General features: G+C 31.1%; 1 protein-coding gene across 1 annotated transcript in view; it reads left to right on the top strand.

Annotated features, from left to right (window-relative positions):
* Positions 1-12,538, top strand: part of CEP290 (centrosomal protein 290) — an 88,102-nt gene that overhangs the window by 31,119 nt on the left and 44,445 nt on the right. Inside the window, exons 21-27 of the mRNA XM_069489355.1 lie at positions 129-293; positions 687-836; positions 2,539-2,654; positions 4,863-4,965; positions 5,050-5,280; positions 8,675-8,848; positions 9,550-9,661. Of these exons, the coding sequence (XP_069345456.1) occupies positions 129-293; positions 687-836; positions 2,539-2,654; positions 4,863-4,965; positions 5,050-5,280; positions 8,675-8,848; positions 9,550-9,661 (1,051 nt within the window). The remainder of the gene's footprint in view (positions 1-128; positions 294-686; positions 837-2,538; positions 2,655-4,862; positions 4,966-5,049; positions 5,281-8,674; positions 8,849-9,549; positions 9,662-12,538) is intronic.

The raw sequence follows: 12,538 nt of genomic DNA, 5'->3' as shown, positions 1-12,538 counted from the left end.
TATTTTATTATGCATGGCAATGGGAATAGAAAAATGCTTAAATGTCAATTTTATTTAAAGGTAGATTTTTTTAACCATGATGTTCCTGCTTTTCCTTATATTTCTAATATATAATATAATTATACTAGGCTATAGAGTCAAAGAATGCAGAAGGAATCTTTGATGCCAGCTTGCATTTGAAAGCTCAAGTTGATCAACTTACTGGAAGGAATGAAGAATTAAGACAGGAACTCAGGGAATCTCGGAAAGAGGCTATAAATTATTCGCAGCAGTTGGCAAAAGCAAATTTAAAGGTGAGAATTTTATTAAATGAAAGAAAATGCTAAGCATAAAAACATAGATTTAATGGGAAACTTCTAATTTTTTTTTTAAATACTGCTTTATGATAAAATACCTCTTGAATTTTTTCAACATTAGGAAAACTGTTTGGATTTTTTCTTGTAAAATTAAGTGGAAAAATAAGTGCCTTATAACATAAAAAATAACACAAAAATTCTAAGTCTTATACCTAGGCATTTCTAAGTAGAAATTAAAGTATGGTTTAATTAATTCCTTACAGAGCATTCACATATCTATTTTTAAAAAGTAGTCAGTAGAAAAAGCATAGGTACAAGTTATTGCTTTTCAATTTGTCTTTCTTTGAGTGTAACAGATGTGATTCTCATCGCTGGATTGTTTATTTCCAGATAGATCATCTTGAAAAAGAAACCAGTCTTTTACGACAATCAGAAGGATCAAATGTTGTGTTTAAAGGAGTCGATTTACCTGATGGGATAGCACCATCTAGCGCCAATATTATTAATTCTCAGAATGAATACTTAATACGTCTCTTAGAGGTAGTGAAATTTTCACATATGAATAACAAAAATCACTGATAGTATATTTCTTAATTTAGTCTTCATGTATTCCTTTGAGTTTTCAGAATAATAATAGTGAGATCTATTATTAATGGATTTTGATGTTAGATGGACTATTATAAATAAGAGCAATTTACTCCCTTCCATTCATGTGCATGAGAAGTATGTTCATACATCTTGTTCACATGCATGTCATCCATATAACATATATGATTGACATGTAGAACAAGCAGCAACTACTATAAAGTGGTGATGTGTAAATGAGATGAGCACTTTTATTTACTGCTGTTTGGAAAACAATATAAGAGAATAAAGTCTGACAAAGTTTTTTAGAATTATGATTAGAATTTTTCCCTTTTTTGTGTTAACCACAAGAAAAAACTGTCAAGCCAAATTGTCTTTTTTTCTTCCCTTTACCCTACAAGGTATTAGTTAATCCATCAGCAAATAAGAAAGGGTACTATACTATATTGTTTGCATTGTTTTCGTTTCTTATTTTTGCTGTCTATATCATGGTCATTATAAATGGCTTAATGAGAGATGCTTTTTATTATTTGATTTGAAGTTTAAATATTCGTAACATCACATACACTACAAATACAATTACAAAAATGTAATTCAGAATCAATGAAAATATGTTTTTGATGATAAGTACCCCTCTTTCCTTCTGCTAGATGATCCATTGGTGAATATGCTTAACATTCTCAAATGCCTGTTTTTGTATTTGGAAATTACATTAATCTTTTTCTAAATATTAGAGTTTGTATGTTACCTAAGTCAGGTAGGGGTCACCTTAACTACTTATCAGAATATTACTTTATAATTCGTGTTATTATTTTTAAATGTATAATTTTAGCACTTTTTATGATTTCTTTTATTCTCTTGAAATATAGGGACACTATCAGCAAGTAATAACAGTAGGCATTGTCATATTGTTTGAGATAAGATTCATGTTTTTTTCATCTTTATTAAAAAAAAATGAGAACCATTGTAGTGGATTAGAGAGCAGGTAATGAGAGCTTGAAAACCTGTCCAAAGCGTTAAAATAGGTACTTAGGCTCTCAATCCTAAAGCAGCATAGAGTGATGGATGTGGCAAGACCTCTGGGGTCAGATAGACTCGACCTCAAATGTTGAATCTGCCTATATGGAAAGTACTTGGCACCAAGCCTGGCTTATGTGCTTGGTAAATGGTTGCCAACTGTAGTGCTAATGGGTTTTTGATGATAAGTAAGTTACTTAATCTTTTTAAGTTTCAATTTCATTTTTAAAATGAAGTGATTTGAAAGGATAATTTAAGTGGGGATATGAAAGTATATATTCACAAAAGGGTATATAGCTGAGTGAGTGGAGGTGAGTTTGTGACTATTCTGATAAAAAAATTCATGCTTATAGTAACTATTGTATCTGGTAATTTGTGTGCTTACTGTAATTATCATATATGATAGAAATAATTTTGCTTGTTGTAAATTACTTCTTTTTTGCAAATTACTCATTCTGTGTGCCTTAAACTAAAAATGTCCAAAATATCATAGAAATGATCTGTGCTACTTAAAGGTTTGATGACTTTTTTTTTCTCTTTTATATATTTTTCTATAATCTTGTCAGAATATGAGTTTATGCTTTCTAATTCAAAATGTATTCTGAAGCTTTTTTCTTTCTTATTTTTAACCAATTTTTAGGAACTACAAAATAAAGAAAAGAAGTTAAAAAATTTAGAAGATTCTCTTGAAACCTATAACCGAAAATTTGCAGTAATTCGTCATCAACAAAGCTTGTTATATAAAGAATATCTAAGGTATAGGTATTAGCAAAACTTTATAAATATGATTGCAATATATTATTGTTCATAGTGAAAGTAACTTAAAAAGAATTTATATATTTTGTTTTGCACTTCCCTCCTGTCTCTTCTCTTTTCCCCATCACCACCCCTCCTTTTGTTTTTTTTTTACTCTGGTAGCTGCTTTCAAGAAAATATTTTTAGATAGACAGTGTATCTTAATGATTGTAAGCCCATCCATGTCCTGGAATCATTCTGCCTATGTTTGAATCCAGACTTTAACATTTACTATTTATAAGAACTTGAGCAAAACTGCTTTACCTGTCTGTACCTCAGTTTCCTTATCTGTAAATTTCTGTGCTGGAAATACCTTTTTCATAGAGTTGTTATGAAACGTAAGTGAATTATTACATGAAAATGCTCAGATGAGTGCATGGCACATATAAATACTTTGTAAATGTCAGCTGTTATTAGCATCATTCATCATGATCTTGTCATTAATCTTACATGCTCAGAGGGAACAAATGTACTTCTACTTATCTCTGCCATCTTATCTATATCAATAGAATGATTTCTTTAGTAGGAATTAGAATACCTAATCAAAGGTGATTTAAACACTAAGGATGATTTTCATCTTACCTAAGAAGAAACCCAAAGCTTGTAGGGCAGGTTATATTTAGGAATTGTTGTTAACGCCTGCAATGATTGTAAAACAGCTACATGAGTTCAAGGATGATGGAACCATGCCCATTGAAGAAGAGGAGCATTTTTTTCCACATTTAACTTTTAATTTAGTTTTATTTATTTATTTTGAGACAGTGCTTCACTCTGTCGCCCCATGTAGAGTACAGTGGCATCATCATAGCTCACTGCAACCTGAAACTCCTGGGCTCAAGCCATCTTCTTGCCTCAGCCTCTCAAGTAGCTGGGACCACAGGTGTGCACCAAGACACCCGGCTAATTTTTCTATTTTTTGTAGAGATGGGGTTTTGCTGTTGCTCAGACTGGTCTCGAGCTCCTGAGCTCAAGGAATTCTCCCAACTCAGCCTCCCAGAGTGCTAGGATTACAGGTGTGAACCACCGCACCTGGCAACTATCTGTCTGTCCATCCATCCATCCATCCGTCCATCCATCTATCTATTTTATTTATTTGTTTATTTATCTATCTATCTGTTTATTTATTAATTACAGAGTGTCACTCTGTCACCTGGGCTAGAGTGCTGTGGCGTCAGCCTAGCTCACAGCCTAGCTCACACTCCCAGAGTGCTAGGATTACAGGCATGAGCCACCACATCCAGCCTTTATTTTTAAACATTTTTTCCAGAGGTGTTTGGCTGACTTTGACTCAGATCTTATGAGCTAGAATTGGGTCACATGTCTAATTCTGAACCATTCAGTGATAAAGAGAATGATGCCATCATAATTGGTTTATGCCAGGCAGATTACAGGCAATTATGGAATATCACTTGTGTAGGCAATGGTGTCTTACACGCCTTTTTGAAAAATTAATTAACATATTTTTGAGTGTTTTAATTAATGGGATAAAATTGTATATATTTATGGTGTACAACATGGTGTTTTATATATGTATATATTGTGGAGTGGTTAAATCAAGCTATTTAACGTATGTATTACCTCACATGCTTATTTTTTTGTGCTGAGAACACTTAAAATCAACTTTTAGCAGTTTTCAGGTATACAATGTATTGTCATTAACTCCAGACACTATGATGTACAATAGATCTCTTGAACTTACTCCTCCTGGCTAACTGAAATTTTGTATCCTTTATCTTCTTTTAAGTCTAATGATTTTAAATATTGTTTGTATCTCAAATACTTTGTAAATACCACTCAAATTTAACAGTAGGATCAGAATGTTGAGACTTTATCTAGAATTCATTTGGAGTATTGATTATTTCTTAGTCCTCTGTTTTCAAAAAAATATTTATAAGATTCTGCTTCAATTATTATATTGTAATCATTTTAGAGTGATGAATCAGGGAAGAATGAAAATATTTGATAACTTTGTTATCTTGCATTTATTTTTTAAAAATTTCAGGCTAAACCCTATTTAAACGAGATTTTAACTTCTTGTGTTATCAGATACTGAGTAGCTATGACATCTCTTATTTTAAGAAAACTTTAAATTTCTATAATCTAAAGTTATCTCTTCCTAACATTTTGTTAGGTTTACTATATTGTCTTTCTTTTGTTTGTTTTTTTTAGTGAAAAGGAAACCTGGAAAATGGAATCTGATACAATAAAAGAGGAAAAAAGAAAGCTTGAGGATCAAATCCAACAAGATGCTATAAAAGTAAAAGAATATAATGTAAGTAAAACACTTAAAATTGGTATACAATATTATACAAACTAAGCTAGATTCAATAAATAATATCCACATGTCTTTGTGTAGAATTTGCTCAATGCTCTTCAGATGGATTCAGATGAAATGAAAAAAATACTTTCAGAAAATAGTAGAAAAATGACTGTTTTGCAAGTGAATGAAAAATCACTCATAAGGCAATATACAACTTTGGTAGAAATGGAGCGACAACTTAGAAAAGAAAATGGGAAACAAAAGAATGAGTTGTTGTCAATAGAGGCTGAAGTTTGTGAAAAAATTGGATGCTTGCAAAGATTTAAGGTACTTCTGATTCTTGTATTATTTTGTTTTTGACTATGAAAATTTTCAGATATGCAGAAGATAGGATAGAATCATTAACATACACCACCTGGATTAATACCACTTACTAACATGTTGCCATAATTGCTTCATCTGTTTTTTGTAGGAATGTTTAAATTGCAGAAATTTCTACCCTAAATATTTTAGTGTACATCTCTAAAAAAAATAAAGCCTTTTTTTGTCTACATAACCACGATAACTTGATCATACCTAACAAAATTGACAGTAATTCCCTAATATTACCTAATGTCCAGATTATATTCACATTTCCTCGGTTTCCAATCAAGGACCATGCATTTATTGCATTGGGATGTTATATGTCATAAATCTTTTTAATATAGAATCCCCTTGGTTTTTTTCTCTGAAAAATGTTTGAAGATTTATCTGATTTTTCATGTGTGTCATTTTGTTCCTCTATTACTTACATTTACTAAAAGTTAATTTTAAGCCTTTGTGAGAGTCAGATTAAACTTAGCCAGAATACTTCATAAATAATGCTTTGTACCTTATATTGCATCATTTCAAGAGTGTCTGGTTGTTCCATGTGTCGTGATTGGGGATAACTATGTTAAAGAAGACAGACACATACCTCCATTATTAAGTGATTTAGTTACTGTTTGATGATATTTTGGTACCATAAAAATAATGAGTTCTTTGGTCCTCCTAATGATTTTAGCATCCACTGATAATTGTTGCCTAAATCAATTATTTCACTAGGAGTTGCAAAAATCATAATTTTCTAGTTATATTCTGCTTTTACATTTATTAACAGACATTCTATAAAATAAAGAGCTTTTCCTCATTAGCTCAGGCTATTTGGTGTTCTCAAAGTATAATTGATACTACAAAGACAAGATAAATGCTTCATTCTTTCATTTTAATTACTAGTTTTCAGAATACACAGTTGGTACAATCTGCTTCTATCTGTTTTTTTTTTTTTCCTTCTCAGCTTTCTCTTCCAGTATCATAACAGACTCATAGATTTTTTAAATATTCAGTGTGTTTTAGTTAATTAGAGTCATAATGTTTTGTCTGAGCTTGGGCGAGTGGGAGTCCTTTAAAGTTAACTCTTAAGTCCTTTTGACAAAAATTCATTAGTTTTTGAACCAAGCTTCAAAGCTTGGTTTATTTTCTGATACAACAAAATGTCTTAGACTTACCTTATATATTTCTTGTTTGTACTTGGAATAAGCCATTTCTCTAAAGAGCCCTAGTTATTTTTAGGGGGGAAAGCATTTCTTTACCAAAAACTGGCCACTGGGCATCATTGCTCTCAGAGTGCCATTTCTACTAGTCTCTTTCAGTGGACAAATTAGGAAAATATGTATATATCTAAACCATGAATTCATGTTGTTATTTCCAATTCAAATTTAACATTATAGGGTAAGTAAATAGTATGGAGTTTTTACTAACATTGTTTGATTTTGTGCTTGTATTTCTTTTTTCTTACATAGAACATCTTGATTATTAACTTTAAAATTTTTTTTATCCTACAATATGCATACATTAATTTGAAAATAATACTTGTATTGGTGTTAACAATAACAACAAAAGCAATGCTAACAGACACAGTTTAAAGTTTCCTTACAGGTCTTTTTTTCTTCAGAATATATCTCGCTGAGGATGTGTAGGCAAAGTAACATATCCTACAGTTCCTTGAAATAATCTTACTCTTCATGTGGTTATGTTATTTGATACATAGATAAACTCATTTATTTTCCATTTTTGTCAATTGTTGGCATTGTTTTCTTTTTTAATAAATTTTAATATATAAAACGTTTACATATTCAAAAGATTTAATCAGAGAAATCTTCTGTCCTTGTACCTTTCACCTTATTTTGCCCCACCATGTGTAGGTAACTGATTATCCTTCTAATGTTTCTTTTTGCAAACATAAATAAAGACAAGAAAGGTTACATCATATAGACACTCTTCTGCACCTTGCTTTACAGCTTATTTTTGAGCATGCAAATATTCATTTTACATGACTAAATTTAGACAGAATCATATGAACACAGAATTTAAAGTAAAATTAAAATGAACTTGAGAACTTTACCATCCACTTTAAAGATAGTAATAGGTGATATTATCATGCTAATAAACTTATTTTCAGGGTGATCTTAAAGCTGAATCCTGGATGCAACAAGGAACCTGTTATAAAATTAAAGCTATTTTTATTCTGACATGTAATAAGGAAATTTTGAGATGTAAGAAATGTTCTTGTTTATATTTTTGTGTTAGACTTTTTAGGATCTACTTAGAGTTTTACAAATATAGTTAGTATTTGAGATAGAAAGGAAAACAAAAACTGGAATTTTCTTCCTTTTCAACCTGCTCATTCAGCTTGATTTTTTAATTTTTTTTTATAAAATTGGAGCCAAGAAAAAGATATTTTTAAAGGATGGGAAACAGAACCCCATCTACTCCTTTCTCCTCTCACAGAAGTAAAACTGAATCTCCAGGATAAGGTAGAATAGGGTGTACTTATTTAGATGGAGAAGAAAAGCTGTCAAAATGAGATCTGGAGCCCTATTAAAAATATTTTTCCATCATTACTATACTTCAGAATGAACTATAACCTTTAGTTCTTCCTCACTTCATAAATTTGGTTATTCTTTTGTACCACTTCTTAATCAGCTTCCATCACGCTCGTCACTGTACTTTTCTGTGTAATTTTTGCTTATAACAGAGCAGTTTACTGGAGGGAACTAAAAGTTCAGACATTTCTTCTTGGTGTTAATAATAAAGTATCTTTGAATAGTTGTATAGCTGATGAGTAGAACATGAAGCAAATAACTGAAAGTCCTTGACATTATTTATTACACAGAACTATGATAGGAAGTTTTTTCCCCCTTAAATAATGTTTCCTTTATGTGAACAAGATTTTCTTTTGACACAAAGCTAGTCTGTTTAACTTATAATAAACAGAAATAGATAAGTTATAAAGGTTACTTATCATAATGCTAATTTTGCCACTCAACTATCAAAAGTTGTTTTTTCATCTTAAAAAATTTAGAAGAGCCATCCAGAAATACATTCTGAATGATATATTTTCTTGCTGCTGTTTATTATACTATCTAAAATTAATTGAATTTTATTATACTATGACAGGAGTTATAAAAGGATTTACTTTATTTTTATCTTTACTGTGATTAAAAATTTCAAAATAGCATTTATATGGAAGAAATTAATATTCTTGCAAATTTTTATTCATATGGGAAATCATGTATTTTCTAAATGATTTTAAGATCTGTTTTGCTTTTAGTTGTATTATCTTGTGTTATCCTTCTCAAAAGTGGTTATTGTTTACAAAAAAAATATACAAACATAACTCAGTATATCTTTATTTACATAGGAAATGGCCATTTTCAAGATTGCAGCTCTCCAAAAAGTTGTAGATAACAGTGTCTCTTTGTCTGAACTAGAACTGGCCAATAAACAATACAATGAACTGACTGCTAAATACAGGGATATCTTGCAGAAAGATAATATGCTTGTTCAAAGAACATATAACTTAGAACACCTGGAGGTAAGTTTGTATGATCCTTGAACTTTGTGATATTAGCCATTTTTCTTTGATGATATCTTTGTGTTTTGGGGGATTTTTCAGATTTTAATTTAAAGTTTGTCTCTAAGTAAATTTAACAGAGGTATAATTCATAGGTAACAATTTTATTCTAAATATTTTGTTCCTGAATATCAACACACACGCGTGCGTGCACACACACATATAACATATCTATTTATAGTTGCAGAATGACTTCCAAAGGACTTCATTCAGGTCATCCTCAGCTCACTTGCATGATTTAGCTGAATCAAGCCTTTTCAACCAGGCACTTCATAGGTTGACTGCCACAGTAGAAAAAAAAATCCATTAAAAATCTCAACCATCTTTTCACTATGAACATCTAGTATCTGTCACTTACAGCATGTTAGGGATGCTCAGTAACTAATTGAAGGAAGTAAGCACCAGTTTGTGAAGGTTGTAAAACTCTTGTGTATTCTAGCTTGCCAAAATGAATGTACAACTTTAATGGTAGAAGCTAATACTCAAAAGTTGAGGGCCACATATTAGAAACACAGTATTTTGATGATTATTTTTTAACATGTAATTCTAATTTTGTAAAAATCTGGATTGTAAGTTTTCAAAGATATTACATAAAGTTAAGAGAATATCACTTTGCGTTATTTGTTTAAATTACAATGTAGTTTCTTAATGATGTTATTCAGTGTGAAAATACATCCTTAAAAGAACAAATAGAGGCTGTAAATAAAGAACTGGAGATTACCAAGGAAAAACTTCACACTGTTGAACAAGCTTGGGAACAAGAAACTAAATTAGGTAAGTCTTATGACTCTGATCATATAAAATGATTAAGATCTAATAGTGAATATTTTTCATTTAAAATCCCTTTTCGCTACCAATGAAAAGGAAATATTTAGACAATATTTAGGAAATACTGATTTAAAAAAAATGAACTCTTTGCTTAATATTTTAACTTAGCAGGTAGTTAATCAATAGTATCCAGTACTAATCCCTATCAAAATTTGGTTTAAGTTCTTGAATTAGATTTGTTTCTAATGAAATCATACATGTGAAAAATTTATGACTAAGCATTAGCTATTTTGAACTATTTAATAATCAAAACTGGTGATAGTTTAATATTAATAGTATTATGAGTTCTTTCACAGAGTGTAAGTTATATTAGTTATACATCTCTTGATATTTTTAAGTTAAAAGATCACCATAAAACATCAAAGAAAATTTGAAAAGAATTTGTATTGCATTTGTATTGCCCATACTTCCACTACTATACAATCACATTTTTTGCTTATATATGCTTACATATTTTATATGCTTTAAATTATAATAAACATATTATTTGTTACATACTGTATATAGTAGATAGCAAAAATATTCCCATGTTTTATCACACTTATAAATGTAAATATTCATGCAGTATTCTACCGAGTGATTAAATCCACTAGCTCTTATTTTTGCTATTTCTTATAATGCTACAATGAACATCTTCCTGTATATGTAACAGAGATATTACTGTCTCAGAAGGTATTGAAATTTTGTTGGCTCTTGCTAGGGTTTTCCTTATTAGTTTTTCAAATGGTTATCCTAGTTAAGAACACTTTGATAATTTTATCTCATACCATTGTGCTTTATAATTTTCAAATAAATTTGCTGCTTTGGATAAGATATTTTTGTTAGTTTTCTAGACTTTGGAGCTATTGGAGGTTTCTGTTACTAAATAGAGCTGTTCTATTAAATTGGTAATGAAGACGTTTGGTTTAGAAAGGCCTCACATTGGGAAATCTTAGATATGATTTCTACTTTTAGAAATGTAATTTTTGTCTTTCTTTACTTTTGTTGATTTAAAAACTACGTTATCGGAGATTAGAACCGCCACGCCAGCTTTCTTTTGGGTTCCATTTGCTTGGAATATTGATTTCCATCCTTTTATCTTCAGCCTAAATGCATCCTTGCAGGTTAGATGAGTTTCCTGAAGACAGCAGATACTTGGCTTATATTTTTTTATCCATTGGGCCAGTCTATGTCTCTTGAGTGGGGAATTCAATCCATTCACATTTAAATGTGGTATATGTATACCATGGAATATTACTCAGCTATTAGAAATGATGGCGATATGGCATCTCTTTGGTTCTCCTGGAGTGAGCTGGAACCCATTCTATTAAGTGAAGTATCCCAAGAATGGAAAAACAAGCACCACATGTACTCACCAGCAAACTGGTTTCCCTGAGAGCACATTTGGGATTCACACCAATTGGGTATTGGACAGAGGTCGGGGCTGGGTGGAAGGGATGGGTGTATACCTACTTGATGAGGGCGATGCGCACTGCCTGGGGAATGGACACGTTTGAAGTTCTCTCTGGGGGGGATGGGGTGGGGGGAGGGGAGGAGTGCACACCTACATGATGAGAGTGATGTGCACTGTCTAGGAAATGGACACAACTAAAGCTCAGACTCGGGGGGATGGGGAGGCATGGGCAATGTATATAGCCTGATCTTTTGTACCCCCTTGATGAGCTGAAAAACAAACAAAAAATAAAAATAAAAAAAAAAAAAAAAAAAAAGAAATGTAATTTTTAACTCAAAAAGATTAAATGTGAATTGACTTTCATTTAAATTAAAATATAAGAGTATTATATACAATTTTAGTAAGTTCTTGGTTCAGTTTATCCTCTCTCACTTTAATAAGTACCAAATTCCATACCTAACTTCTATTATTTTCTAGTACCTTAATCTCTTCCTTACATGGATTTATATCACTGAAATTTTAAGAGTTTTTCCCTCTTTCCTGTTGCCCTTATATGTTTGTTTAAAAATGTCACTTCATTAGCTTTTTTTCATCCAGGAATTTCTTGGTGCTGGGCTGTACTCTATCCCTCTCATTAAGAAAACTCCAAACCCAAGAACATCAGGTGGCTAATCCACTTCAGCCCCTGCAATACACTTCTTTTCATTGTCAGAATTAAGTACAATGCAAAATGGAGAAGGGGTTTTATGTTCTTTATATATTTATATGTAATGCACTTTTTTCTTCAAGTTGCTTAGGGTTGCTTCAATGGGTCTTTTATCCTATAAAGAACTGATTTACTAACTTTTAGCTCCTTTGGTGATTTTTTGTTACTACTTGCAGTAACTATTCTAAAATCATATATTAATATTTTAAAGATATATAGAGAACATAATGAAGTACGTTTTATTTTTTAGAAATAACATTTTTTAATTAAGATATGTACATAGTTTTTGAGATATAATGCTATTGCACACTTAATAGACTACAGTATAGTGTAACCATAACTTTTATATGTACTGGGAAACCAAAAAATTTGTGGGACTCACTTTATGGTGATTTGGCTTTATTGCAGTGATATCGAACTGAACCCACAATATTTCTTTTTAAAATATATTTTATTTTTTGTTATTTTTTAATTTCAAAATATTGTGAGGGTACAAATGTTTTTGGTTCCATGTATCTATTTTGTTATGTTTGAGTCAGGGTTATAAGTGTGCCCATCACTCAGATAGTGGTCATTGTACTTGTTAGGTAGGTTTTCCCCCATCGCCTTTTCCCCCCTCCCCACTGCTTGATTTCTACTTAGTTTGATTTCCTCTGTGCACATGTGTGCTCATCAGTTAGTTCCAATTTAATAGCGAGCACATGTGGTGTTTATTTTTCCATTC

Source organism: Eulemur rufifrons, chromosome 16 (genome assembly GCF_041146395.1).
Source record: "Eulemur rufifrons isolate Redbay chromosome 16, OSU_ERuf_1, whole genome shotgun sequence".
NCBI classification, from domain to species: Eukaryota; Metazoa; Chordata; class Mammalia; order Primates; family Lemuridae; genus Eulemur; species Eulemur rufifrons.
Note: the sequence above shows the minus strand (reverse complement) of the source record. Positions and strands in the feature narration are given on the sequence as shown.